At 49.2% G+C, this 22,316-nt stretch overlaps 9 protein-coding genes across 9 annotated transcripts; 3 read left to right on the plus strand and 6 right to left on the minus strand.

The window, feature by feature from the left end:
- Positions 1-696: 696 nt before the first annotated feature.
- FOBCDRAFT_38278 (fatty acid hydroxylase superfamily-domain-containing protein) lies at positions 697-2,407 on the minus strand. The gene is made up of 2 exons (XM_031185033.3): positions 1,410-2,407; positions 697-1,343 (listed from the first exon to the last, which is right to left on the minus strand). Exons 1-2 carry the CDS (start codon positions 2,128-2,130, stop codon positions 943-945), a joined length of 1,122 nt encoding a protein of 373 aa, XP_031040675.2. The 5' UTR covers positions 2,131-2,407; the 3' UTR covers positions 697-942.
- Positions 2,408-3,892: 1,485 nt separating this feature from the next.
- Positions 3,893-5,065, plus strand: FOBCDRAFT_183788 (Mss4-like protein). Its single transcript, XM_031185034.3, has 5 exons — positions 3,893-4,085; positions 4,205-4,316; positions 4,395-4,532; positions 4,591-4,753; positions 4,810-5,065. Exons 1-5 carry the CDS (start codon positions 4,071-4,073, stop codon positions 4,892-4,894), a joined length of 513 nt encoding a protein of 170 aa, XP_031040676.1. The 5' UTR covers positions 3,893-4,070; the 3' UTR covers positions 4,895-5,065.
- On the minus strand, positions 5,024-6,690 carry FOBCDRAFT_319946 (uncharacterized protein). Its single transcript, XM_031185036.3, has 2 exons — positions 6,417-6,690; positions 5,024-6,359 (listed from the first exon to the last, which is right to left on the minus strand). The coding sequence occupies exons 1-2, from the start codon at positions 6,489-6,491 to the stop codon at positions 5,187-5,189; spliced, it is 1,248 nt and encodes a 415-aa protein (XP_031040678.2). The 5' UTR covers positions 6,492-6,690; the 3' UTR covers positions 5,024-5,186.
- Positions 6,691-6,737: 47 nt separating this feature from the next.
- FOBCDRAFT_261288 (Mis12 protein-domain-containing protein) lies at positions 6,738-8,179 on the plus strand. Its single transcript, XM_031185037.3, has 2 exons — positions 6,738-7,062; positions 7,118-8,179. The coding sequence occupies exons 1-2, from the start codon at positions 7,000-7,002 to the stop codon at positions 8,084-8,086; spliced, it is 1,032 nt and encodes a 343-aa protein (XP_031040679.2). The 5' UTR covers positions 6,738-6,999; the 3' UTR covers positions 8,087-8,179.
- On the minus strand, positions 8,180-10,933 carry FOBCDRAFT_224459 (uncharacterized protein). Its single transcript, XM_031185039.3, has one exon. The coding sequence runs from the start codon at positions 10,889-10,891 to the stop codon at positions 8,330-8,332; it is 2,562 nt and encodes an 853-aa protein (XP_031040681.2). The 5' UTR covers positions 10,892-10,933; the 3' UTR covers positions 8,180-8,329.
- A 239-nt stretch (positions 10,934-11,172) lies between these two features.
- Positions 11,173-12,340, minus strand: FOBCDRAFT_224460 (uncharacterized protein). Its single transcript, XM_031185040.3, has 3 exons — positions 12,133-12,340; positions 11,685-12,079; positions 11,173-11,631 (listed from the first exon to the last, which is right to left on the minus strand). The coding sequence occupies exons 1-3, from the start codon at positions 12,168-12,170 to the stop codon at positions 11,252-11,254; spliced, it is 813 nt and encodes a 270-aa protein (XP_031040682.1). The 5' UTR covers positions 12,171-12,340; the 3' UTR covers positions 11,173-11,251.
- Positions 12,341-12,421: 81 nt separating this feature from the next.
- FOBCDRAFT_224461 (ATP-utilizing chromatin assembly and remodelling N-terminal-domain-containing protein) lies at positions 12,422-16,569 on the minus strand. Its single transcript, XM_059609657.1, has 7 exons — positions 16,110-16,569; positions 15,984-16,049; positions 15,871-15,929; positions 15,796-15,814; positions 15,675-15,740; positions 13,939-15,623; positions 12,422-13,883 (listed from the first exon to the last, which is right to left on the minus strand). The coding sequence occupies exons 1-7, from the start codon at positions 16,110-16,112 to the stop codon at positions 12,824-12,826; spliced, it is 2,958 nt and encodes a 985-aa protein (XP_059464987.1). The 5' UTR covers positions 16,113-16,569; the 3' UTR covers positions 12,422-12,823.
- A 1,347-nt stretch (positions 16,570-17,916) lies between these two features.
- FOBCDRAFT_224462 (glycosyl transferase) lies at positions 17,917-19,664 on the minus strand. Its single transcript, XM_031185043.3, has 3 exons — positions 19,503-19,664; positions 18,684-19,450; positions 17,917-18,626 (listed from the first exon to the last, which is right to left on the minus strand). The coding sequence occupies exons 1-3, from the start codon at positions 19,577-19,579 to the stop codon at positions 17,965-17,967; spliced, it is 1,506 nt and encodes a 501-aa protein (XP_031040685.2). The 5' UTR covers positions 19,580-19,664; the 3' UTR covers positions 17,917-17,964.
- A 1,093-nt stretch (positions 19,665-20,757) lies between these two features.
- On the plus strand, positions 20,758-22,142 carry FOBCDRAFT_135379 (concanavalin A-like lectin/glucanase domain-containing protein; the record flags this gene model as incomplete). Its single annotated transcript, XM_031185044.2, has 2 exons — positions 20,758-20,852; positions 20,927-22,142. 2 exons carry the CDS (start codon positions 20,758-20,760, stop codon positions 22,140-22,142), a joined length of 1,311 nt encoding a protein of 436 aa, XP_031040686.2.
- Between the last annotated feature and the right edge of the window lie 174 nt (positions 22,143-22,316).

Here is a 22,316-nt window from a genome sequence, read left to right on the forward strand (position 1 = left end):
TTGAACGTCATGAATCAATGACCCATCTGCCATTATAACAATGACTACAAAAATCGATGTATTATGCTCAAAATATATAGATGGTCTTATTGATGTCCTTCTAGTATTACCTTAGGCTATGAAGAATGTCTTGCCACAGGGAGCTTTCAACCCCATCTCAAACCACATAGACAGACTCAGAGTGACTCTACCAGGGACAGATTATCACGTTGGCATTTGAGAGGTATTGACATGGGTTACGGAAAGAACTGTTGATATTCTGTTCTTGGGGGCTATCCTGAGGACCAAACTGAGATACGGTGCCGTACATCTGCGCAGATATTTATCTTCCCATTGTGTTTCTTCCTCCTTCTGGCCATACCCGTTCCCGACACAGAGGAACAGGGACCCAAGGCCTATCATCTCACATACTAATTGTGCGCCGTTACCAAACCCAACTCTGTATCTCATTCTTGACAATAATGGTACAAATCCAGATGTAAAGCAAATAGGGTAGAAGACCCTCGTCTACCCAACACCGCCGTTCTCAGAAGGCCAGCCCTGCCACTGCACTACCAGACCCTTGGATTGCGGTGACGGGGCTGGTGGCAGGGTAAGAATGGGAGTCTGTAAGAATAACGAAAGTAGGAAGAACGTATTAGGCCCAAGGAGTTGGTCCATCAGGCGCCTCATTAAAGCCATGAATTAAAAGTTGATAAAATTACCGCAAGCTTCGAGCCGTGATGATAAGTGTCGATGTTGAAATTGCCGTCATGCCCAAACCGATCCAAAACCGTAACAAAAAGCGCCCCCTGATAAGATTAAACAACCATATCGCAATCCGGCGATCCCCAAATAATCGAATACTGATGCTTGGCTTTCTTGTTTTGTTGGGACTGCACAATCATGTGCTCCTTATGCTGAAATCAAAAAGTTCATATGCCAATGTCTCAAAAACAAAATCTACTGAGCCTTTTCCTCAACCTTGGCCTTCTTTTGGCCAGGCTTGTTGGTCTTGGAGCCCCTGTACTTGGTATCGAGAAGAGTGTCCCAGAAAGTGAAGAAGGGCTGAGCAAAGTTGGTCTTGATGCCCCAGTGTTGGTGGTGGATGTCGTGATATTCAGCGTTGTTGCTGGTGACGATCTGGAGAGGGTCCCAGGGGAACGCGTAGCCGCAGTGGTCGTCGACTGTCTTGATCGTGGACATTGAGAAGAAGAGGATGCCCTGGCGCAAAGTCATGCGGGTGACCTTGAATGCGACGGCGGCACCGAGGGTGTCGAGCAGGAACCCCTCAACAGGGTGGTTGTAGAGAGCACCATAAGCGTAAGGCACGTAAAGACGGTGGTGGCGAGAGTGGAAGTGAACTGTTGAATTGAGTTAGCGATCGCGACATTGAAATGAAGCAGGTATGTTGTGTGAATGGAACTTACCATACAACCACTTGTTGACATGCATCAATCGGTGGAGGAAGTATTGCCAAGTATCGATGATAGCAGCGCCAATAAAGTACTGAACAGCAGGGATCAGGAAGTAGTAGATAGTCTTGGCCAATGTCATCTCCCAAGAGGCGAAAGCAGGTTCCGAGTTCGCGTCCACAAGCGACGGGTAGTAACCACCAGCAACAGCCCCGGCCAGCAGGGGATGAGTGTCAAGGAGACTCTTGGAGATTGCTGTAGCATTGAGGCCGACGAGGCCGAGCACAGTTGGGAGAGCTCGTTGCGCGATACGGATGCGAGTAGCCCAGACTGCAACGTCATATTCACTCTTTCCAATCATCTCCGGAGGCTCGGACAAGGCGAGAAGAGCGCCAGTGACGACCTGGATGATCTGCTGCAGGATAACATCGCGGGCGACCTCAAAGCGGGAGACGTGGTTGCGTTTGGTGATTTCTTCAGGCGTGTGTAGTCGATATTGGGGGAACCAGTCGTTGACGTCGATTGCATGGAATGTCAGGGATAGGACCCAGTAGACAACAACAGGGAGTAACAAATTGAGCCAAAAGTCGGAGACCCAAGGAAAGAGATCAGGCTGGACCTCAAGACTAAATGTTGGCAGCGGTGGTAAAGCTGTTTCGAAGAGCGTATGATTGAAAGAAGTGCCGGGCACGGCCATGGCGGAGCCGTCGGCGAGAATGGAGCTGTCGTTGCCCATGACGGGTTCAGAAATTAAGTTGATAAGGTATCGATGCGGTCGCGTTATAACGTTTTAGTTGGTGATGATGTGAAGGAGTGAAAGGAGACAATTCAGTTCCGTACGGGAGGCGAAACTGTAAGAGACAAAACGAAACAAACGATTAACAAAGTCTCGATCAACAAATGAAGGTAGAAAGAGTTAGAGGCTAGACCTGGAGGATACAAGATATTTAAGAAAAGGGAGCGTCGATGTCGATTGCGATGGCAATGGCAAGTTAATAAAACCCGACTCCAAGGCAAGGCAAGGTACAGTACCTAACCTAACGTAACTTGATTTGGGGGGGCAGAAGATTAGATTAAGGCTCGTGTCGTCCAATCGCTCGCGCCGCTGGGCCATTTAAAGTGGCAACCCACCTCAGGTACAAGCGAAAAAACACTGATGATACAGTATCTGCAGACACGGAGGCAGCCCTGCGCCCTGCTTTTTGGCCCGGGAGCTTCGGAGGACAAAGTAAAATCAGCGACCGGACTGTGCAACTGGAAAGGTCCAATTATTCCAAACCCACGCCAAGAAACCAATCAATCTCCTTTTGTAGATGATACTTTACGCATGTGACATTTCCATGCGTTATTTCAAGTATAAGTGTCTTTGCAATTCTTATAATCGACATCTCCTGAAGAGCAATTCCATGAGGTCGCATCATGGCCATGACGGTGGCCGGGAGTGGCGGATCAGCCCACGCGTTAAACAGTCAGTGACTTTGTCAAATCACATGTGTTAATCTAAGATCATACCCAGCTCTGTGATATCTTTATCATTAAAGGGGCTTCACATTCTGTCATTGCTCAATGGACTCAGAAAACGTACGAATATCTTACGCCTGTCCTCCCTGTCAATTCATGTTGGTGCTCCATCGCCTGTTCATTCCTCTAGACACAGGGCAAGCCTTGCGAAGCCTCTTGTGGCTCATACCACTGAAACGTCACCAACAGGTCATATGTCTGCTGTCAAGGCAGAGTAGCTTCTTACAGCTCGTCTGAATCTTTAAATTAACTGAACCGAGACGCAGATGGATCACGCCAGCCCAGCTCAGCCGTTATTTTGTAGATTCCCTTTCCCTGGGCATGGCATCGCATGAAGCAGTTCGGTTACAAATCCGCGTATTAAATCCGGGGCAAACACGAACCCCTGGCTGATCTTGTCAGGCGTTGAAGATCCTAGGTCCTCTCGGACTCCGGGTGCTGAGCCTGCTTTCGGCTGCTTGGGACTTGGGAAAATACTCGGTATGGGACATGCAATGCTGGTAATCGGCAGTACATGTATTTTCCATGACGCGTGAGATGCAGCTCAGCATTGCCGTCCGCGGTGTAATTCTATTGGGCTAGAGCTGGCCTATTATATTACATTGTCGTCCGCGGATCAAAGTTCGCTTCCACCACTCGTCAGCGGATAGCCAGCTTGGTGGTCAGCTCAGGTAGTTTTCGCTACTGTCCTAGCCAGGGGATCACTCAAAATACCTACAATCCTTCCTTGCTTACAACTACGCCAAAAAGTTTTTGTTTATCTTAGCTTAATAGCTTCTCGCTAAGAAGCCCACATGACTAAGATCTATGCTCTAATTTAGCATATTCCTCTTGTCATTTTAACTCTTCATCCAAAACGTGATATGAACCAAGAGACCGATTTGGTGTTTTCGAGGCCCACTCTATGAATTTTATTGGTTCACAGGAACCGGCCACGGAAAAATTTTACGGCGTTCTTCAGTGAGCTTTTTCAGTTTGCGTGCCGCTAATGTACTCGAGCCCCCACTACCCCGCCACTGGCTCTAGATTTTTATTATCATCAGGCTCTGTTTCTCCCTTTGGCTTTGCTCCTCTTTGCCAGTCTCATCAGCTTCATTTTCTCTTCTTCTCCATCCCATCCCATCCTCAAAGGTCTAATCGACTTCAACCGTAAAAATGCTTATCTACAAGGTACGACCAAGAATAAAACCGTCTCATCACCCTCAGCAGTACCCCGCCTCCTCTTACCCCGCGCTCGATTCTTGTTTTGTCTTATTCGCATGATCTGTCGCTGAACCCCGCAACAATAGGATATCCTCACTGGTGACGAGCTCATCTCCGACTCCTACGATCTCAAGGAGGTCGATGGCATCGTCTACGAGGCCGACTGTGCCATGATCGAGGAGGGTGGTCTTAACGTCGGTACGTGATGACCAGCATCACAGCCTCAGGGCTCGTGTAAAACAAGGTTCAATTTTGCCCTAACACCATAATCCACAGATATCGGTGCCAACGCTTCCGCCGAGGAGGCTGCCGAAGATGTCGATGACCAGGTCGTCAAGGTCAACAACATCGTCAGCTCTTTCCGTCTCCAGGAGACCTCTTTCGACAAGAAGAGCTACCTCACCTACCTCAAGGGTACATAGAAGCCACCCCATCGAGATCCACGATACGCAGAAGTTAACACCAATTCCAGGTTACATGAAGGCTGTCAAGGCTGCTCTCCAGGAGAAGGGTGCTCCCGCCGAGGAGATCACTGCCTTCGAGAAGGGTGCCCAGAACTATGTCAAGAACGTCGTCCTTGCCAAGTTCAAGGACTTCGAGTTCCTTACTGGCGAGTCCATGAACCCCGACGGAATGTACGTTTGCCCCTTAGTACCGAGTCTGTGTTCATTAGGAGACTAATTATCTATAGGGTTGTCCTCCTCAACTACCGTGAGGATGGTGTCACCCCCTACATCACCGTCTGGAAGCACGGTCTTACCGAGATGAAGGTCTAAGGTGGAGGTAGTGACGTGGTGATGTTTTTGGTCTGCCTTGTTTGTGACGACAGACGGACGAGCAGTTATTTAGATTACGAGCCACACGAATCTCGTTCTCGGCACTTGGTATATCCCCGAGATATTGCGATGAGATGAACAAAAAAGAAAGAAGCCATGAGTTCCAACCAATTTGTATTTTTGACCCTTTTGTGCAGTGATGAAAGCGATTCTCCGTGCAAAGAAAGCAAGAAAAAAACTCCCCAAGAAGCGCGCCTGGCAATGCTGTGCGTCTAATACGGATTCTCGTAACTTAGAATTGTGGCCTAGTTGCCATAGGAATGGGAGGTGGTTCATCGTTGGAGGGAGCAGCTGAAGCACCCATAAGAGCTGGCTTCTTCTTTGGCGGAGGTGGAGGTGGCTTCTTCTTTCCAACAACGCTGGCCAATCCGGGCGATCCCAGTGCAGAGGGAGTATCTTCGTTTTGAGTTTGTGTTTGGTTGCCTTGGAACCTAGAATATGAATTCTGCGCCTTGTCAAGAAGTCCATACTTTTGATTCAGGTTATTTGCTGTTTTGGCTCCAGCAGCAACTTGTTCGCCATGACGTTGGCGGAAGTTGTTAGCTGTACTGGCAGCAGCTCGGGCATCGGAGAGAGAGACCGAAGAAGGATCCTTTTGGAATGACGAGGCAGTCTTGAGGGCGGCTTGCTTCTGAGCCCATGTGGTACCTTCGCTAGGTGGCGGAGGTACTGCTGCGTTAGCGCTAGACGATGTTCCAAGCTTCGAGAATCGGTTCTGCAGTTCGCTCATGTGTGACGCTGCAGGTGCTGGAGGTGGTGAAGCGATACTAGGTCGTGGAGGTTGAGTTGGACTAGGTGATGCTTCGGCTGCCGGGCTGGAACGACCAATACCAAAGCCAGGAACTGATATCCCTGCTGCACCAAGACGATTGACTGCTCCTTGATTCAATAGACCGTTGCCTGTAGGCGCAGGACTAGCAGCAGGAGAGCTCGCAACTGTGCTTCCAGAATTGGTCCTTGGGGGAAGTCGTGGTGGTAAGCTCGGAGGTGCAGCTCTTCCTCCTCCTCCTACACCCGCCATAGCCGATTGATATGAAGGCGGCTGCCCCGAACGTCCGTCAGCACCATCTCTGCGACCGGGCGGTTTCGGTAGGTTATCTGTTGAAAGCCCTGTAGTATTTGTACGATAAGGACCGCGAGGTTGGGGTTGCTCTTCGTATTCCTCCTCGGGTTCGGCATATACGGGTTCTTGAGGGGCCGGTGCTCTCGGATCCTGGTATTTCGAAGGAGCGGTGATAACCTTTCTAGGTGCCGACTCTGCCTTTGGAGGTGGAGGAAGAAGACCGGAACCGGTACGTTTGGGAGGTGGTGCAAAGCTTGAAGGGTCCTTTAGTTGGGACAGTGGAACAGAAACGTGACTACCTCGGTCCTCATCTTCAGACTTTCCTCTCCCAACGAGTCCTTTCTGTGAGGATGTCAGCCATTGATTTCAGTAGCAGGTAAGAAAGAGGAGACTGCTTACAACTTGACCTTTCAAGCTGCTGCCGGGCTTTTCAGGATGCCACCCATTTTTCATAATATCCTTGTATTTGGACATGGCGAAGACTTATAGGTATTGGATTGCTATAGGAATGAAGGAGTGAGGTGAGGTTGGGATAGACGAGCTGCTGAAGGTTTACCCGCAGTTCCATTTGGGCCTAAATCCACTGAGCACGGGAGAGTGACGTACAGTTCTGCCGAGCCACTGAAGATCCGTCAGTCAGTCAAGCCACAATGTTCGCGGGGTTGTTTTTTTGACAGCTGAGATTCAGTGCTGACGCCTTGCGATTTAGGTGTCAATTAACTGGACTTGACTTCTCATGATGGGATAGAGAGTCCATGAGTTTATAGCTGATCACCTCAATTTATGATTGATATTACACCAGATTACTGCTTCAGTTCATTTGGCCTTTTTGACGGAGGACTGGATAGCATTTTAGCAGGCAATTAATTACTGGCGCAGGAATTGAGCATTTCCTAGACGCGTCTCTTCCATTTACGCGTTTAATCATTTAAACTAAAGCATTTCAACACTTCAAACTTTGTACACATAGCGACAAATCAAAATGGCAGCGCAACAAAACTCAGACTATGAACTCTTAACAGAGCATTTTGGATACCCTCCAGTTGTAAGTTGACACTTGTAATACACAATATCACACAACCAGCACTAACGCCTCCAAGTCCCTCCTCGACGACATCATCAACACTGTCAATGTCCTCGCCGACCGTGCCCTCGACTCAGTCGAACGTCTTCTTCTCTCCATTCCACCGCAATCATTAGGGTTCTCCAACAAACATGCCTCGAAAGATGGAACGCCGGCTCTACCACCCGACGAGGCAGCCAAGCTAGAGATCGAACATGGCACACACCAGCTCGAGACTCTTCTCAACGCGTCCATCGACAAGAACTTCGATTTGTTCGAGCTATACACGATGCGCAATATCCTAACAGTGCGGCCAGATGATCAACCATATATGCGTCTGGCGCACTACGAGGGCTTGGATTTCTCTGGGTCAGAAGGTCCAGATAGGCCAACGACCGAGTCTGTGACTGCGCTGCGGAGGAGATTACATGCTAGCCAGCGACTACACACAGCACTCGAGTCTGAGAGAGCCCGAAATGATGCGCTGCTTGGCAAATTGAGGTCTGTGCTGGGTGTTGTGCCTGGCAATGTAAAAGCAGAAGAGGGACAGGCTCAGGCACCAGACGGTTCAGCCTTTGGATTCTTGCGCGACAAGACAAGTCTTCAGGCCGCTGGAGCCGACAAGCCCATCGCGACGACAACAGAATTCACCCTCTCACAATTACAAGCCCTCCGCGCTCTATCAACATCACTACGCACATTGCTTCCTGACCTTGGTCCCACGGATGCAGATACCTCAATGGAGGACGCCTCAAGTAGCTCACGTACATGGAGACGCGAGCGTGTGGAATATGTGGAGGGTGCATCGCGGAAATATCTCGAGACAGCTAGAGGTCTGGAGCTGGGAGATCAGGGCGAGGTACGTGACGGTGAGTGGCAGGGAGAAGGACGCAAAATTACGAGAAGCGATGTTGAGGGGCTGGAACAAGTGGCTGCTATGCTTGGGCAGAAGTCAACGACGACAGGCGAAGCTTCTGGTGAAGGAGAACCGATGGATCAGTCATAGGTTGAGAACTGCATCTTTGATATGTCAAGTTTAGTTGGTGATTTGAAAGGCGTTGGGCGAACGAAGAAAACGGTCTATATCATAGTCTTGGCGATGAAACTTTTTGTCATTCAATATACAAAACAGATGCTTCAAGGCATGGTCAGCACAACATCTATCCCAGCGAGGTATATACCTCTAGTACATGTCTAACCCTTGACTAGTGGTACAATTCTCTCATCCCATCGTTCCTCCTTGTTTTCTCTATGAACGCGCATACTGCCTCAACTTCTGGCTGTCTATCAAACCATTATGCTGAGCCAGATACCAGAAATGATGTCTCCAGTATCTCTCATTCGCACTCTTGCTCTCCCTATCATGAAGCTTATACTTGAGAACAACATCCACGACTCTCTTAGCCGACTCCGTGTCTCCTTTTTCGAGAAGCGCTTGCATCAGTTCCTTGAGGCACGAGAGCGATGTGACAGGGCGACCAGAATCGGCGAGATCGTCAAAGATAGACATGGCTTCTCGAACATCACCCCCGATGGCGTGGGCGGTCATGACTCGCTCCCACAGTGTCTGGTCGCCGGTGGACACCTTTGTCAGATTGTTGTCCTTGAGCAGAGTGCGGATCTTGTTGATATCAGGAGGATCATGACGAAGGGCTCGCTCAACCAGAATAGTGATCATGTGCGGTGTCAGAACAGAACCGAAGCCGTTGCTGCGCATATGTTGTTGCAATGCAGCGATGACATCGTCAGAGCAATTGGGAAGACCATCAAGAGCATAAAGCATCTTGCCATATGTCTCGAGATTAGGCTTGAGTCCAGCTTGTTCAATATCGTTAAAGACGGCCTTGATAGCAGCAACTTGCTCCTCAGCACTGGCATCTTCCATACGCCCAATGACAGCCTCGAGTAGAATGGTAAAGGTGGCAGAGTCAGGTTCGATGCCCTCCCTCTGCATGGACTTTAAGAGCTCGTCGACATTCTTGTGGTAGCCCATGCGAATAGTCTCGCGGATGAGGATGTTATAGGTGCGAGTATTTGGAGCAAGACCTTGTCTTCCAGCCCACGCCAGCAAATCGTGTGCAGCCTTGGGGTCTGCATTTAACAGACTCTTGAAGGCAGCGTTGACGGCTTCGATACTAGGCTCAACAGCTTGAGATTGTTTCCCTTGCTTAACTGCAAGTTGCCAGTTTTCTACCAACTCCGCGAGCGCCTGTAGACCCTTCTGATGCTGACCAAGCTCAATAAGCGCTGACACACGCTCGGTCCAAATGACAGCGTCGAGCTTCATACCGGACTTGACAAGTTGGCTCCATAATGCCTCGATCTTGCCAATATCCTTGCACATCTTCCATCCGTGCATCATGCTTGTATAAGTTCTGACTGTTGGCTCAACTTCAAGCGAGTGCATTAGGTCGAGAGTCTCCTGAACTCTTGGATAACGACGGACTGCACACCATACGAAGATCCAAAAATCAAGAAATTCACGATCGTGAGCCAGCTGAGGTTTGATACCCGGGTTGTCGCGCAAGGCCACTAACATGGCGTCCCAGACGGATCCAATCGCACCTCTGTCGCGTGCCCTATAAGCTGCTCGCAGTTGCTTGTGAAAGTTGTTGAGACTGTTTCTCGCCCCCGGATCTGGGCCCTGAGATGAGGCTTTCACCCAGGCGTGGGATTCGCCCATGATCATAGTTGATGCGAGAGCCCATTGTTGCGAGACATACTCCTTGAGTGTGGCCAGTCTCTCAGGAGAAATCCTTGAGGATTTTGACACGATAGTATCGATATCAGCCTGTTTGATTTTGTACTTGGATAACACCGCTCGGACAAGTATCAGTAAAGGCGACAACTGCGTCTTGTAATCAGAACCAGAATATCTGTTATCTGAAGCGATAGCGAGAGTAGCCAGTAGTGAAGGGATAACTTCAATGGCTTGGGGCGGCGGTAGCTGAAGAAACAAAGAGGCCAACGCTCGAGATGCCTGTGTCCCTGCTTGTGCTGGGGCGCCACCCCTGCTGTACTCGGTATCCTTCAACACCTCTGTCACGCTGGGTAGTGCGAAGCGCGCCTCCTTGTTGGCTTCGCTGGGTCGCTTGAGCTGAGAAAGATGCTGCCACATTTTGAGAATCTCCAACCTCATTGCAGTGCGCTCACCGGACCCATTCTTGTGTTGCAAGAACCTAACACACATGTTGAGAATGAGATCGTTTCGTAGGCGGAGGCCATAGTCCCCAAATGCCCGGTACTTCTCAGCTATATCGTGACTGTTCTTGTATAGACCATTTTGAAACATGTAAGCACACTCAATGCCGAGTAGTTGGGTTACAGCTGTGTAGATAGCCTTGGGGATCTGGCCTTCAAGTGCGACGATACTCGGCCAGATCTCGTCGCGGAAGATATTATAGCGCTCATCGGGGTGGACTCCTCTAGACATGACTTCTTTGAGTCTTGCGATGATTTCGAGCTCATTGAGTATAGGCATAGGCCCACTGGCAGCCTCAGTGCTTGGGGTAGCTTCATGATCCGCACGGCTCACGATTTCTTTGAAAAGTGCCAATGCCGGGTCCTGGTCTGGTTTCTGTTTCTGTTTGAATGCATTGACTCCTATTCTTGGTCCATTATGGGGATGTTTTGACTCTCTGCTGGTGTTGGCTGACTGTGAAGCTGTCCTTGTCCTTGTCCTTGTCCTGGGTGTATCAGGAATCTCAGCTGTGGTTGAATACGAAGCTACAGCCCCAAGCCGCTTGGCTGAGGCCGGAACTGATCGGAACTGCGATGAGCATCTTGAACAGGCTGTCCGAGATGCGTACATGTCGTAAAGGCCCCAGGGGGTTTTGGTGGGTGCAGTTGCAATATGTAACTCAGTTGAGGGTCACTATTTTCATCAAGTTAGTTGATGGACTGAGGTGAGGAGCCAATCAAATGCCTTTTTGCATCCCACCTCGGTAAATTTCGGTGTGGCCTGTACCGGGTAAGTCGCTACCTCAGTAAGAGGTAAAACCAACTTATTCGCTGGTATTTATTACCCAGGTATGCTTGAGAGGCGAGGTATAATGTTACTGTCTATATGTTGCTTTTGGGTTTGTCATGTTGTGGTAGTCAAAATAATATCTTTATTTATCCGTATCATCTTAATCAATCAATAACTCGTTTCTATCCGGCTGCTTCAAGCCTATTGTCCCGGCCGAAGAGTAGCGGAAAACTCTCCATCAATCTCAATAATCTTTTCCACACTCTTCTTGTAACCCTCTTCATTCTCAATCAAGTCAATATACTCCGCCACTTTGGGAAACTCTGACTTCCAAGAGCCATTCTCAAACGTTCCAAAGTTGTCAAGATCTTCTTTGGCAGCAATCAATGGGAAGCTCAAGAGAATATCCGCGGCAGTGAGTTGCGGTCCACAGATGTACTTGCCACCTGATGTGGCGAGGTGGCCTTCAATCATCTTGAGGTTAACGTGCACATTGGGGAAGATGAAGGCGGAGAAGATGCGGTTGGCGAGGATTGTTGATATGGGTCGGATGAAGAAGGGAACCTGTGGAGATTTGAGGGCTGTATAACGAGTTAGTGAAGCTCAATTGAGACGAGAGAGATAGTCAACTTACCGCTGACAACAAGGGCCATGACTAGGGGAGGCATGAGAGTACCCTCACAATAGTGAAGATAGTACTGATATCTCATCCAAGCCTCAGTCTCGCCACCAATCTTGCCCTCCATACCCTCCTTCCATCGCTGAGGCACCAGCTTCTTACCCTCAGGCACATTCTCCGCAAGATACTGAGTGATGAAGCCACTCTCAGCCAGGGTGATAGGCTCAGCGTCTTCACCGGCACCAGCAGGTCTGATCTGAATCACAGGCGACTTGCCCAGTGGGTGCACCTTTTGCAGCTCCGGGGGAGCCATCATGGTCTTCTTGTTGCGGTGGAAGATCTCAAGCTCATAGGGCAGATTGAGCTCCTGGAGCAGCCAGAGGATGCGCTGGGAGCGCGACTTCTCGAGCCTGAATTGGTTAGCATTGAGAGCTCAGCACTATGATGTATAAATGAGACATACCAGAAGAGCTTGACGTGGGGTAGTCCGTTTGAAGCCATGGTTGGGAACTGTGAAACGGTGTATCGAGATGAATCGATTGACAATAATAGAAATCGAGTCTATGACAGCTTCACAAGACATCCGGGAGCCTCAAATTTATATGGCCCATTAGTCTCGGCCAAGGTTCCAAATATGGCCGCCCTAAATATGATATACGACCATGATGCATCACTTTTGGTTGGCTGGTCGATGTCGATCCATAAATAAAGGACCGGGAGCATCACATGTGCCGAGTCCTCGGGTCGATCTATTTAGCAAGTAAGGTAGTTAGTTATTGTATGTATTTTCTGATTTTGTCTTGCCTTTGTCTTATACAAAGAAGGGCCTAGTTTCAGAGCCTCTAATCTAGTTACAGCATTTCTTTCTATGCCATTCCCAAATGCTGCCGGTTGCCATGTGATGCGATGCGTTCCTCTCCCTCCCCGAACCCCTTCCACAAAAGCAAATATAGTGAACCAAACGCCTTTTGCTCTAACAGGCTTTGCGCCAAAATTAACACGCTATGACCATCGCCAAGTCCGCTGTAAAAATCCATCGAGATCCTTTTCTGGATGCTTTCCTTATTCTTTCCTTTGCTATGCAGTCAATTCACACATCAGACACAATTCTGATACGAGACGGATATTACTTCATAAGCAGCACAGAACTTTCTTCATCGTCGTCGAGACTTTGCTGCTGGGGCTGGCGCGTCATTAACGGCCTCCCGCTTTCGTGTCTGCTTTCGAGATCTGGGAGGTGGCGGGGGATCACTGTGTAAGTGTCCTAGTTCCTCCAGCGCGGTCGTGTTCTCCCACTGGAGACTGCGATAGTTGGGCGCCTCCGGCGACTTGTCCCGGATGCGAGTGCTCATTCGCTTGTGATTCTCCTCTTTCTTATCACCATCTTCCTCCTTGGACAGGTAGGCCTTGCGGCTCTCCATATGTTTGGCGATCTTGTCCTTGAAACTTAAGAGCTCCTTTCGAAGCTTGAGTTCGTTGAAACCACGAGGGTCCAGCCATTTGATGAGCTCATCTACATGCGCCGGCTCCGAGATGTAACCCCACTGGTGTGCGTTGAAGACGCTGGTGTTAGCCTCTTCCATAGCCTTTCGCTCAGGAACAGTCATGTTGAACTTTTCCTTGTACTCTTCCTGGAGTTCAGCAGGCAGGTCGATGTATCCTTCTCGCTCAAGCTCGTCAGGTCCTTGAACCCAGATCAGGCCGTTGGCGTAATCGGCTGATGCGGTCGAGCTATCAGGAAGCCCACCATACGGCATGCCATTTCGTTCAAACCAATAGTACCGGTTCCAGAAGCGATCCTTTCCAAGTACTCGGGTCCGAGGGCAGTCAGCCTCGCGCAGATCGTTTTCGATGACGGCAATCTCCTCCTCACACTTTTTGATGACTTCCTCTTTCTTCTGAATATCTTTCAAGAGTTTGGTGAACTGCTTTGATTGGGCTGGCGGTTTGGGCGTCTTAGCAACCTTGGCAGCCTTCTCCTTCTTGCGAGCCTCTTCTTCCTCTTGCTTACGCTGCTTAGCCGTCTGAGGTCGTCGGCGCTTGCGAGCCGATGGATCATCTTCTGTTTCTTCGCCATCTCCCCCTCGTGAGATGATGGAATCTTCAGGATCAGCTATTTTCACGTCTCCATCCTCTTCCTTTGGTGGGGAAGGAGGCATGTTCTCTGGTAGGAGGATCTTTTTCTGCTCATTGAGTTGGCGTAGATCTTCAATGCTGCATAGATTATTAGCATTCGCTGCCAAATGGGAAAGTTTGGCTCTTGACTTACGCTTGCTTACGTTGCCGCTGCCATTCGATCCTCTCCTTGCGGTACGTGGTCATGGTTTCGCTGCAATCTTCCATGTAGCCTCGCATGGCCTTGGTCTCAGTGGTCAGCATGCAGATTATCTGCAAAGCCTTGACACGCTGGTTGACATCGAGTTGGGCGTATCGCTGCTTGACAGTTTCTTGAGTAGCGTCAACTCCAGCAGGCACAAGGAGGTGCAAGAGCTCCTCGCAGACCTCATGTCGACGTTCGTTCTTTGACAACTGATGGAGAAGGCCAACCATGATTCGCTCCCATCCTCCGTTAGTAAAGTCTCGCTTTCGAAGGTGTTCGATCCAGTCGTAATCCTTGAGAAGTTGCTCGGCGCGATGCTTAGTCTCCTCCTCGCTTTCTTTCTCAGCGGCCGCGGCCTCGGCAGCTAAACGTTCTGCCTCCGCCTTAGCAAGACTACTGCGGGTAGCTCGTCCGACTGGCCGAGCCTCGGGCTCAGGAGTTGGCAGAGCGCTGGCATCCTCATCGCTGTCCTCGTCGCTATCTTCTTCGTCGACTTCGGGTAGGGTGATGCGAACCTTGCCACCATCGGCTTCGGAGTCCACCAGAATCTTCAATACTGAGCAATGGATCTCGTCAAGCAATTGAATCGGAACCTCCTCTGATGCAACGCAGAGGGTCTCAACATAATCGTCAAATGTGAACGAGTCCAGCTTGAACACCTCGCAATACACATTGAGGGTGTCCCAAGTCTCCAGCAATGGGCCAATCGATTCCATCTCAATCTTGTCGCAATACTCACTCTGCGGCATATCGTCGTTTTCAACCTTGACAGGTGGGTTTCTGCAGAGAAATCTAAGAGGCGGACGCTTGCGATCATCTCGGGGCTCAAGCTGCAAATCTTCGATAGGATATTTCGGAGGAGGTGGTGGAGGAGGCGGTGGCGTAGGTTCACGCTGGATTGGTGTCTGGATGCCATAGTCTGAAGGAGAGCTGAATGGGTTGCCGCCATGAACAGGCATGTTAAGAGGCCACTTGAGACCCTTGGAACCAGATCCCGGCTGACCAGGCTTCGCCTTACTCTTGGGAGCCGGCTTGAGTTCCGGCAGACGTACTGGACCAGAATGAAGTGCAGAAGTCAAATCATGACCGTTGGTGTCATGGTTGAGGTGGGCTCGCTTTTGGGCCTGGAGCTGTTTACGCTCTATAACCTTGGTGTCGTATCGAAGGTGAGGAGGAACGCGAGTATCGATATGATACTGGCTCGCATAGTCGTGCTTGACCAGCCACGGTGCCCCATTCCATGCGTCGCGGGTGACAGTCTTCTTGATGAAAGATCTGAGCATTGCCTTGGTGAAGATACCCCGGTCGCGACAGATGTGCTCATCGGTTACAATCGTGTCCTGTTCTGTGTCCTTGAGATCCACCAGATAGCGGGTTGTAGGTAAAGAGTGAGTTCCATCAGGAAGAGCGCGGGGACCAAAGGTTGTCTTGTCGCGGACCAATCCATGAGCGCGATCGCCTCCCTTCATGGTCACTGTGACCTCTTCACCAGGGTAATAGTCATGCTTGAACTCGTCGTAAATTTGATCAACGAGGTTATCCAGTCGAGAAACGGTCTGAAACTGCACCTTACGCAGTATAGGACCTTTCAACGCCTCAGGAAATGAAGCTTCGACTTCTTTGCCACCAGCAAGCTAAGTCAATTGTTAGCAGTTGAACGATAAATCAAAGTTTACAAAACAAACCTCGCTCTTTAGAGCCTCAAAGAAAGTCAAACCAGAATGGCCTGTAATCTGATCATTAAAGCGACGCTGCAGGATGGGTAAGCAAGGGATGCCAAGGTGTAAAGCAGATATGATGGCTAACCTGTTTATAGAAATCCATTCTAAGAGTTGTGTAAGTAAGGTGTAATATTGAACTCGGGTGGTACATGGCACTTACCGATCAAGATAGTCCTCATATGAGGTAAAGATCTCCCCTGTTTGAGGAATGTGCCAGACCTATTGCTGTTTAGCTATTTCGCAAAACCTATAGCGATATTAAGTTAGCCGTACCTCAGTATTCTCATCTTCAATTTCCTGTGCCGGTAAGAAGCGGACCGGTTTACGTTTGAAGAGGACCTGGTGATACTCGTTTAGCAAAGACGAAGTGGTCGAGAGGCAAGCAACAGAAGCGCGTACCATGGTCAAGTAATCGAGGCGCAAGCGGCCGAGTCGGATGTGCAATAGAAACCACCTGCAAGGCTAAGGTATAGCCTGCCCCCACTAACAAGATTGAAGGTTGAAAGTGATGCTATATTGCAGCATGAGCACGAGGGTGATTGTGGTGGAAGACGCGACGTTGAAGAATCGTGCTAAGGCGAAATTTGGGGTCGCTTCGTTTTGCGTGGGCGGATCGAGGAGAACACGGGCGCGCAGGTGGGAAATAGAAATCGGGGGTGGGCTCCTCGAGAGACCGAGTCCGGAGTTGAATGACTTACACGCTCGCACGCAGCGGAGGTCGACGAGGGTGAAGAAGCAAGGTATAAGACGCGAAAAAGATGATATATGAGATATCTCTTGCAATGCGCAGACGTTGTCGAGGTAGACACAAGTTGCGGGAGTGACTAGAGTGAGGAGAATGATGTAGGAAGAAAAGAAGAATCTAAAGAAGGAAAAGAAGCGGGCTACAAGTACGCGACCTGGGCTGGCGGGAGGGAGTTTAACGGGCAGGTCAGGTCCCGGTAGTGCGGTGGGTCACTGAGAGCTGAGAGATACCCGGGCCGCCACCAAGACGTGGGCCATGATTCAGTAACTTACAAGTACAGGTACTTGGAGTCAATGCCGTCCCTGCCCTCCATGGCTGGCACATTATTAGGGTCCGATCCAATGCTTTGATGAAGAAGGCGGCTGCAGATACCCGAGGATGAGACTAACACGCTACTAAAAGTGAAAGAAGTGATATATAAATAAGTGTATATATGGTATATTACTGCATACAATTTACTTGTGTACTGTCCATTATATTATATGCTTTGTTGGAGTCAACATTCTAAGCGCGTCAAAATGTCTTGTCATGTCCCAGCTTTTCTTTTAGCTTAGCTCCTCATGGATCCGTTCCATCCTCTCCACCTCCAACCCCTGTCGGTCCGCGGCCCTCCTCCTCCTCGTCTAAGATCCATCATTCAACTTTGCCCGCCTATAAAACAAGCCTAACTCAACTTTTTGCCCACGTTTTTGGACTCATTATAATCCTCACGTCACTCTGCACCCAGAAAACATAGATTCGGAAACAAATCATGCAAGTTCTGGAAGTTATATCCAATATAGCTTAATCTTGAAATTCTTCTGGACATACTATAGACTGTCATCTCGGGACGCCAAGTAAGCTTCTGATACAACAATCACTCACGATAATCACCAGCAAAGCGCAGTTCAGAGTCACAGAGCCTCTGAAGATGGTACTCTGTCAATGTAGTAAATTTATATCAAGACTGCCTGGAATTAACAGAGCATCATGACATAGAACACGAGCCTCTTCGGTCTCTCCGTCAAACGCGTCGTGTAAGTCATATTGGAATTATATACAACCCTACCACTTCATAAATGCCCCCAAACGAACCCCAGCAGTCAAATGTAATGTACTTAGACCACATGCAATGTCTTTTCACTTTTAGCCACTGGAAAAAGACCTATCAAGGCACCGCTAGAGCTGGAGCCACCGCATCCTCCAGGGACATCACCTGGCTTTGTGCTCAACGAAGCTCCACAATTGGGATCGCAAGCTACTTTACACTCGTCTGCCACTGCTTCCGCACGCGCGGGGAGAAAAATCACGATATAATGATGAAACTGCTGCGAATGTGCTCCAAGAAGCCACCTACACCGATTGTACCCCTGGAAAGATTCAGGGTGTCTGAAGCACAGGCCTGGCAGTGATTATTCCGGCTGCCAAATTACCAATGGAATGATTCGTTTTACTCGGAGAACATCATGAGAGAGTCATTCATTTTTTAGAAGAGATATGAAATCTATTGGGTATCTAAACATCAACACTTCATGCTGTGAAATACACAACCATATAACCCAACCAGCTTCCAACCACGCCAATCGCAGTATACGAGCTCGTAAACATCAACGGAAGGAATTCATAGCTCTTGCCAAATATGATCTGGTGTAGGAGTGAGCAGTATAAAATGAGTGGGATGCTCACGGCAATGTACAGTGTGCTGAACCGGTCTAGTAGGAAGATCCTGGGCTTGTTGGAAGCAGGGGCAAGACGATCAAACGCCATGAGGAAGACAACAAGCCAGGTGATAGTGTAGATGGTCTTAATAGGAAATTCTGCCGGCGTGAACAGCAGGGGGAAGAGTGATACATGACCGGCAACAGCCAGCGGCCGGAAGGCTCCGAGATGACGTCTGTCTCGGAGAGCAATAAGACTGAAGGGGATGATGACAAGAAGAATGGCCTTCTCATGAACATGCCAGCCAAAGAGAAAAGAGGCATAGCCACATAGGGTGACAGCACCGATGAACGTCTCCCAGGTTGGTTGAGAGAATAGCTTGATCAAAGGTAGGACCTGGAAGAACAGTGTGAGAACGAAACATGTTCTTGGGCTGATTTCAGGCAGAACGGCAAAAGCTGTATCTCCAACTAAGCCACGAGTGACACTTTGCAAGGCGTTCTTATCGACAGCCCAGCCAACGCGTGGAGCAACTATAGAATGTTAGACCAATGGCTGAGGTAGCTGTTCTGAATTAAGGTGCAACTTACTGTGAATCAAGATTCGATCCGCAAAAGAGTAAAGAGCCCAGACATTAGGCGCCCAGTAAGCGTGACATAGGCCGCGAGAGAAAGGGAATAATCTGCTCAGAAGCTGAGGAATCTGATTCATAGCTGCAAATGGTCCAAAAGCAGCTCCAAAGATGGTTCCAATACCCAAACCCAGCTTGATCGAATTCAAGAATCGGATTCGGAAGATGGATTTAGACGACAAGCAATATGCTCGCAGGAGATATACGAAATAAGCCGGCGCCAAGTACAAGTAAATGTGCTTGAAGCATAGGAGGGCAGCAAAGATGAGCCCACTAGTTAGTAGCTCATTCTTGTCGCGAGCAAGGACAAGAGACATGACAAGAATTCCGTACATGAAACCATTGTACTGGAAGTGAATATGGTCGATAATGAGAAGTCCGGGAGAAAGAATGATAGATAGAGCAGCGACCTGAGCAGCGCGACGGGACTTTAGAGGCGCATTGTCGATAAAGGTCTGAAGGGCCCAGACCAGAACAAGCTCTGTGATAATAACAGAAGTTCGTTGAAAGTAGACCGTTTGCCAGCTCTCGTAATCGAGGTTGTAGACTTTGACCATGAGGGGATCAATCAGACGGGCGACGTGTGCGAGGATCCATTCGAAGTAGGCGAAGAAGGGGGGATAATCCAGAGTCCATTCCGAAGTCTTTTCGAAGTACCATTTCTCTAGAGGAAGACTGTTCGTGATAGCGAGCCAATTACGATGGACTTCAAAGTCGGTCGATTTGCTTTTTGGCGGTGGTGAGCGACACGCGACGGATATGATGGAGAACGACTCACTATGCGGGGAACAGGAGGATTTTGAAGGCGGCAGCCACAAGCGCAGTCTGCGCAAGTGTTGGGTAATGTTCGCTCATGATGCGCGGTCACTATTTGTGTTGTCGCGGAGCTGGGGATGGCCTCATGACCTTGTTTCTGTGGGATTAGTCAAGGTAGATCTTGATACAAGTCATGACGAGAAGGAGATTGGCTCGTGTTCTTTTTTGGACATGAGGTGGTTTGTCCAAGCAAATGTCCCCACTAAAACACCCTAGCATCGAGTCGAGTTGACAGCTAAGGGACCGGTACAACAGAGCTTCAAACACTCAACCCATTTCACCATAAGAGTTGACAGAATTTATTGGCCGGTTCTACAGATGATGAATCTAACATTAAAACAAGACTTTCATACCGTTAAAGTAACCGATCCAAGTCTCGAGATGCACAATGGTCTTTAAGAACTCTTTTCGACATGTCTGTCCAATCTGGGGTCCAGCTATGGAGTCACATACAGGGGTATAGCTTTGACTTTATTCTGGCCATAGGTGTCAAAGTCTGAGTAACAGAAACAGTTTCCAAACTGTCCGTCTTCGCTTTACTTATTAATTATTCAATTCGATTGTTTCCCTCAATCTTAAAACAGCTCGAAAGGGGTTCACCGTATTCTCCTTTGAAGCTACCGACGGCCCGAGCTCTTTTCCCCAGCTTCCATTTTGTTAGCTAACAAATCCACCAATAATGCTCTTTACTGGGCATCATCAAGCCACGCTGCTCCAGGTAGGGTTACGCCACAAAACCCTTTTCAAGGCTGAGTTGAATGATCGCATGTGGCTTCATTAAGTCAATGTCTCCTTCTCATGAGACTTTTCCCTCTCTCTTATTGTGTTTGAGTATCAACTGATAGATTCTTTGTTCTTTCATTATCTTAATTCCTATATTACAGGCCTCATTAATGTGTCTTTTAGAACCCCATCGTTGATTCCCAACTGTTGGTCTCTAGTGAACCCCCGCTCTAAAATCCAACCACCAAGTACGGTATACGCTTGTTCCAGGGGCTGCATAGTGCAAAGTGTCCTTAGACCTCAGCCTTGCCTCCACCAACTCGGCTCATTCCATTCAACTTCCCGAGCTCTTTTTTTCCGTGACCCGAACTTGGGAAAAAGGAGTGAGTCCGTCCTGCGCAGGTGTCGAGTTCTGTCTTGCCTGCGGTTTCCATCCTTGTTCTTATTTCGTCTTGTGGTCCATTGGAGCTACCTGCGTCCATCTTTACGCTGCTATGAAGGTCTCTTTCTCTTTGGCTGCGCTGCTGGCAGCAAGCCTGTCGCAGGCTCAGTATCTCATCAGTGAACTTAGTTTTGGTCATGCTGGAAGGTTTGTTCTACCTTGTTGTACTTTTGTGGCACTGTACTGTCCAGTGATGTTGCTAACCCGTGCTGCGTCTACAGGATAAGCCCACCCGAAGCTCGTGGACAGATCCCCAACTTTGCTGTCCAAGGCAACCCCAACACGCCCGAGGTTCTCTCAAACCGAATTATCTTGACACCTCTTGCTCCTGGTAATCAACGAGGTGCCGTATGGGGCCAGCAGCCTTTACTTCGAAACCAATGGATCGCCGACGTCGACTTCCGAGCCAACGGACCTGATCGTGGCCGTGGTAACCTCAACATCTGGCTTGTTCGCAACGGTCCTGCTACGATTGGCTCTGGAAGCATTTACACTGTCGGAAAGTTCGACGGTTTGGCTCTGGTTATTGATACTTCTGGCGGTTCTAGTGGTATGGTTCGAGGGTTCTTGAACGATGGAAACACCGATTATTCGAGGCAAAGCAATGTCGATGAGCTCTCATTCGGCCACTGCCCTTACAACTACCGCAACCTCGGCCGACCTTCGCAGGTCAAGCTTCGACAGACCGCCAGGACATTCCGTGTTGAGTTGGATGGTAACCTGTGCTTCGAGTCAGACAAGTTCAGCATTCCCACAGGCTATCAGTTTGGTGTCACTGCTGCTACCCCTGATAATCCTGATTCTTTTGAGGTCTTCAAGATGGTTGTCATGGCTGATAACAGCGACAGTGGTCCTGTTCGTGACCCTCCTAAGCAGAACCAAAATCAGGGCCAGAATCAGAACCAGAACCAGCGTGTTCCACCCGTCAGGGACACCTCCAACAGTAATAACAAGCGAAACGATGGCGAGTACGCAGATGAAGATCCTGATATCTTCCAGACTTCCAAAGCTCAGTTCATGGATCTGCACAATCGCCTTCAGAACACCAACCACCAGCTCGCCTCCCTACAGCGCACCTCCTCACGCCACCAGCAGCAGGATGAGAAACGCCACGAGGACTTGACCGCCCTGATCGGCCAGCTCCGTGCTGATATGCGAAAGCTCGACGATATCACTGCTCTGCACAGCCGTGTCATGGAGCTCGAGAAGGATATTCAGGGTCTCCGAAAGGAACTCAACCGCAAGCTGCAGTCCACCGAGCGTACCTTCAAGGACACACTCTCTGACCACCATAACTCTTTGTCAGAGACTGTCATGGCCAAGACTCCTGGCCACCGCTTCCTTATCTTCGTCTTCCTTGGCACACAAGGTCTTCTCGTTGCGGCTTATGTGGTTTACAAGAAACGGCGCTCATCCATGCCTAAGAAGTATCTGTAGACTCATGAAAAAGGACTAAAAAGAGGGGGAGTATGGATTCAAGGGAGCACTTGTGTTTGGATAGTGAGGTCTGACTTCACGCCTTGTTCCTTGGTATTGCTGTGCTTTGTAAATTAGATGCATGAGCCGTGTGTACATGGGAGAGTTTTTATGTTAGCAAAAGAAATGAGCATG

The sequence above is a fragment of the Fusarium oxysporum genome, chromosome V, assembly GCF_013085055.1.
Source record: "Fusarium oxysporum Fo47 chromosome V, complete sequence".
NCBI classification, from domain to species: Eukaryota; Fungi; Ascomycota; class Sordariomycetes; order Hypocreales; family Nectriaceae; genus Fusarium; species Fusarium oxysporum.

Coding starts and splice junctions, on each gene's coding strand:
- FOBCDRAFT_38278 (XM_031185033.3), bottom strand. CDS start 2,130: ATGGGCAACGACAGCTCCATTCTCGCCGACGGCTCCGCCATGGCCGTG. Junction 1,344..1,409: donor TGTCAACAAGTGGTTGTATG/GTAAGTTCCATT, acceptor TCAATTCAACAG/TTCACTTCCACTCTCGCCAC.
- FOBCDRAFT_183788 (XM_031185034.3), top strand. Junction 4,533..4,590: donor CTACCTCACCTACCTCAAGG/GTACATAGAAGC, acceptor CACCAATTCCAG/GTTACATGAAGGCTGTCAAG. Junction 4,754..4,809: donor TCCATGAACCCCGACGGAAT/GTACGTTTGCCC, acceptor AATTATCTATAG/GGTTGTCCTCCTCAACTACC.
- FOBCDRAFT_319946 (XM_031185036.3), bottom strand. CDS start 6,491: ATGTCCAAATACAAGGATATTATGAAAAATGGGTGGCATCCTGAAAAG. Junction 6,360..6,416: donor GCAGCTTGAAAGGTCAAGTT/GTAAGCAGTCTC, acceptor ACATCCTCACAG/AAAGGACTCGTTGGGAGAGG.
- FOBCDRAFT_261288 (XM_031185037.3), top strand. CDS start 7,000: ATGGCAGCGCAACAAAACTCAGACTATGAACTCTTAACAGAGCATTTT. Junction 7,063..7,117: donor ATTTTGGATACCCTCCAGTT/GTAAGTTGACAC, acceptor AACGCCTCCAAG/TCCCTCCTCGACGACATCAT.
- FOBCDRAFT_224459 (XM_031185039.3), bottom strand. CDS start 10,891: ATGTACGCATCTCGGACAGCCTGTTCAAGATGCTCATCGCAGTTCCGA.
- FOBCDRAFT_224460 (XM_031185040.3), bottom strand. CDS start 12,170: ATGGCTTCAAACGGACTACCCCACGTCAAGCTCTTCTG. Junction 12,080..12,132: donor CCCCACGTCAAGCTCTTCTG/GTATGTCTCATT, acceptor TAACCAATTCAG/GCTCGAGAAGTCGCGCTCCC. Junction 11,632..11,684: donor CATGGCCCTTGTTGTCAGCG/GTAAGTTGACTA, acceptor CTCGTTATACAG/CCCTCAAATCTCCACAGGTT.
- FOBCDRAFT_224461 (XM_059609657.1), bottom strand. Junction 15,624..15,674: donor TTGAGGCTCTAAAGAGCGAG/GTTTGTTTTGTA, acceptor CAATTGACTTAG/CTTGCTGGTGGCAAAGAAGT. Junction 13,884..13,938: donor CAGCGGCAACGTAAGCAAGC/GTAAGTCAAGAG, acceptor TAATCTATGCAG/CATTGAAGATCTACGCCAAC.
- FOBCDRAFT_224462 (XM_031185043.3), bottom strand. CDS start 19,579: ATGAGCGAACATTACCCAACACTTGCGCAGACTGCGCTTGTGGCTGCC. Junction 19,451..19,502: donor ATCCTCCTGTTCCCCGCATA/GTGAGTCGTTCT, acceptor ACCGCCAAAAAG/CAAATCGACCGACTTTGAAG. Junction 18,627..18,683: donor GGATCGAATCTTGATTCACA/GTAAGTTGCACC, acceptor AACATTCTATAG/TTGCTCCACGCGTTGGCTGG.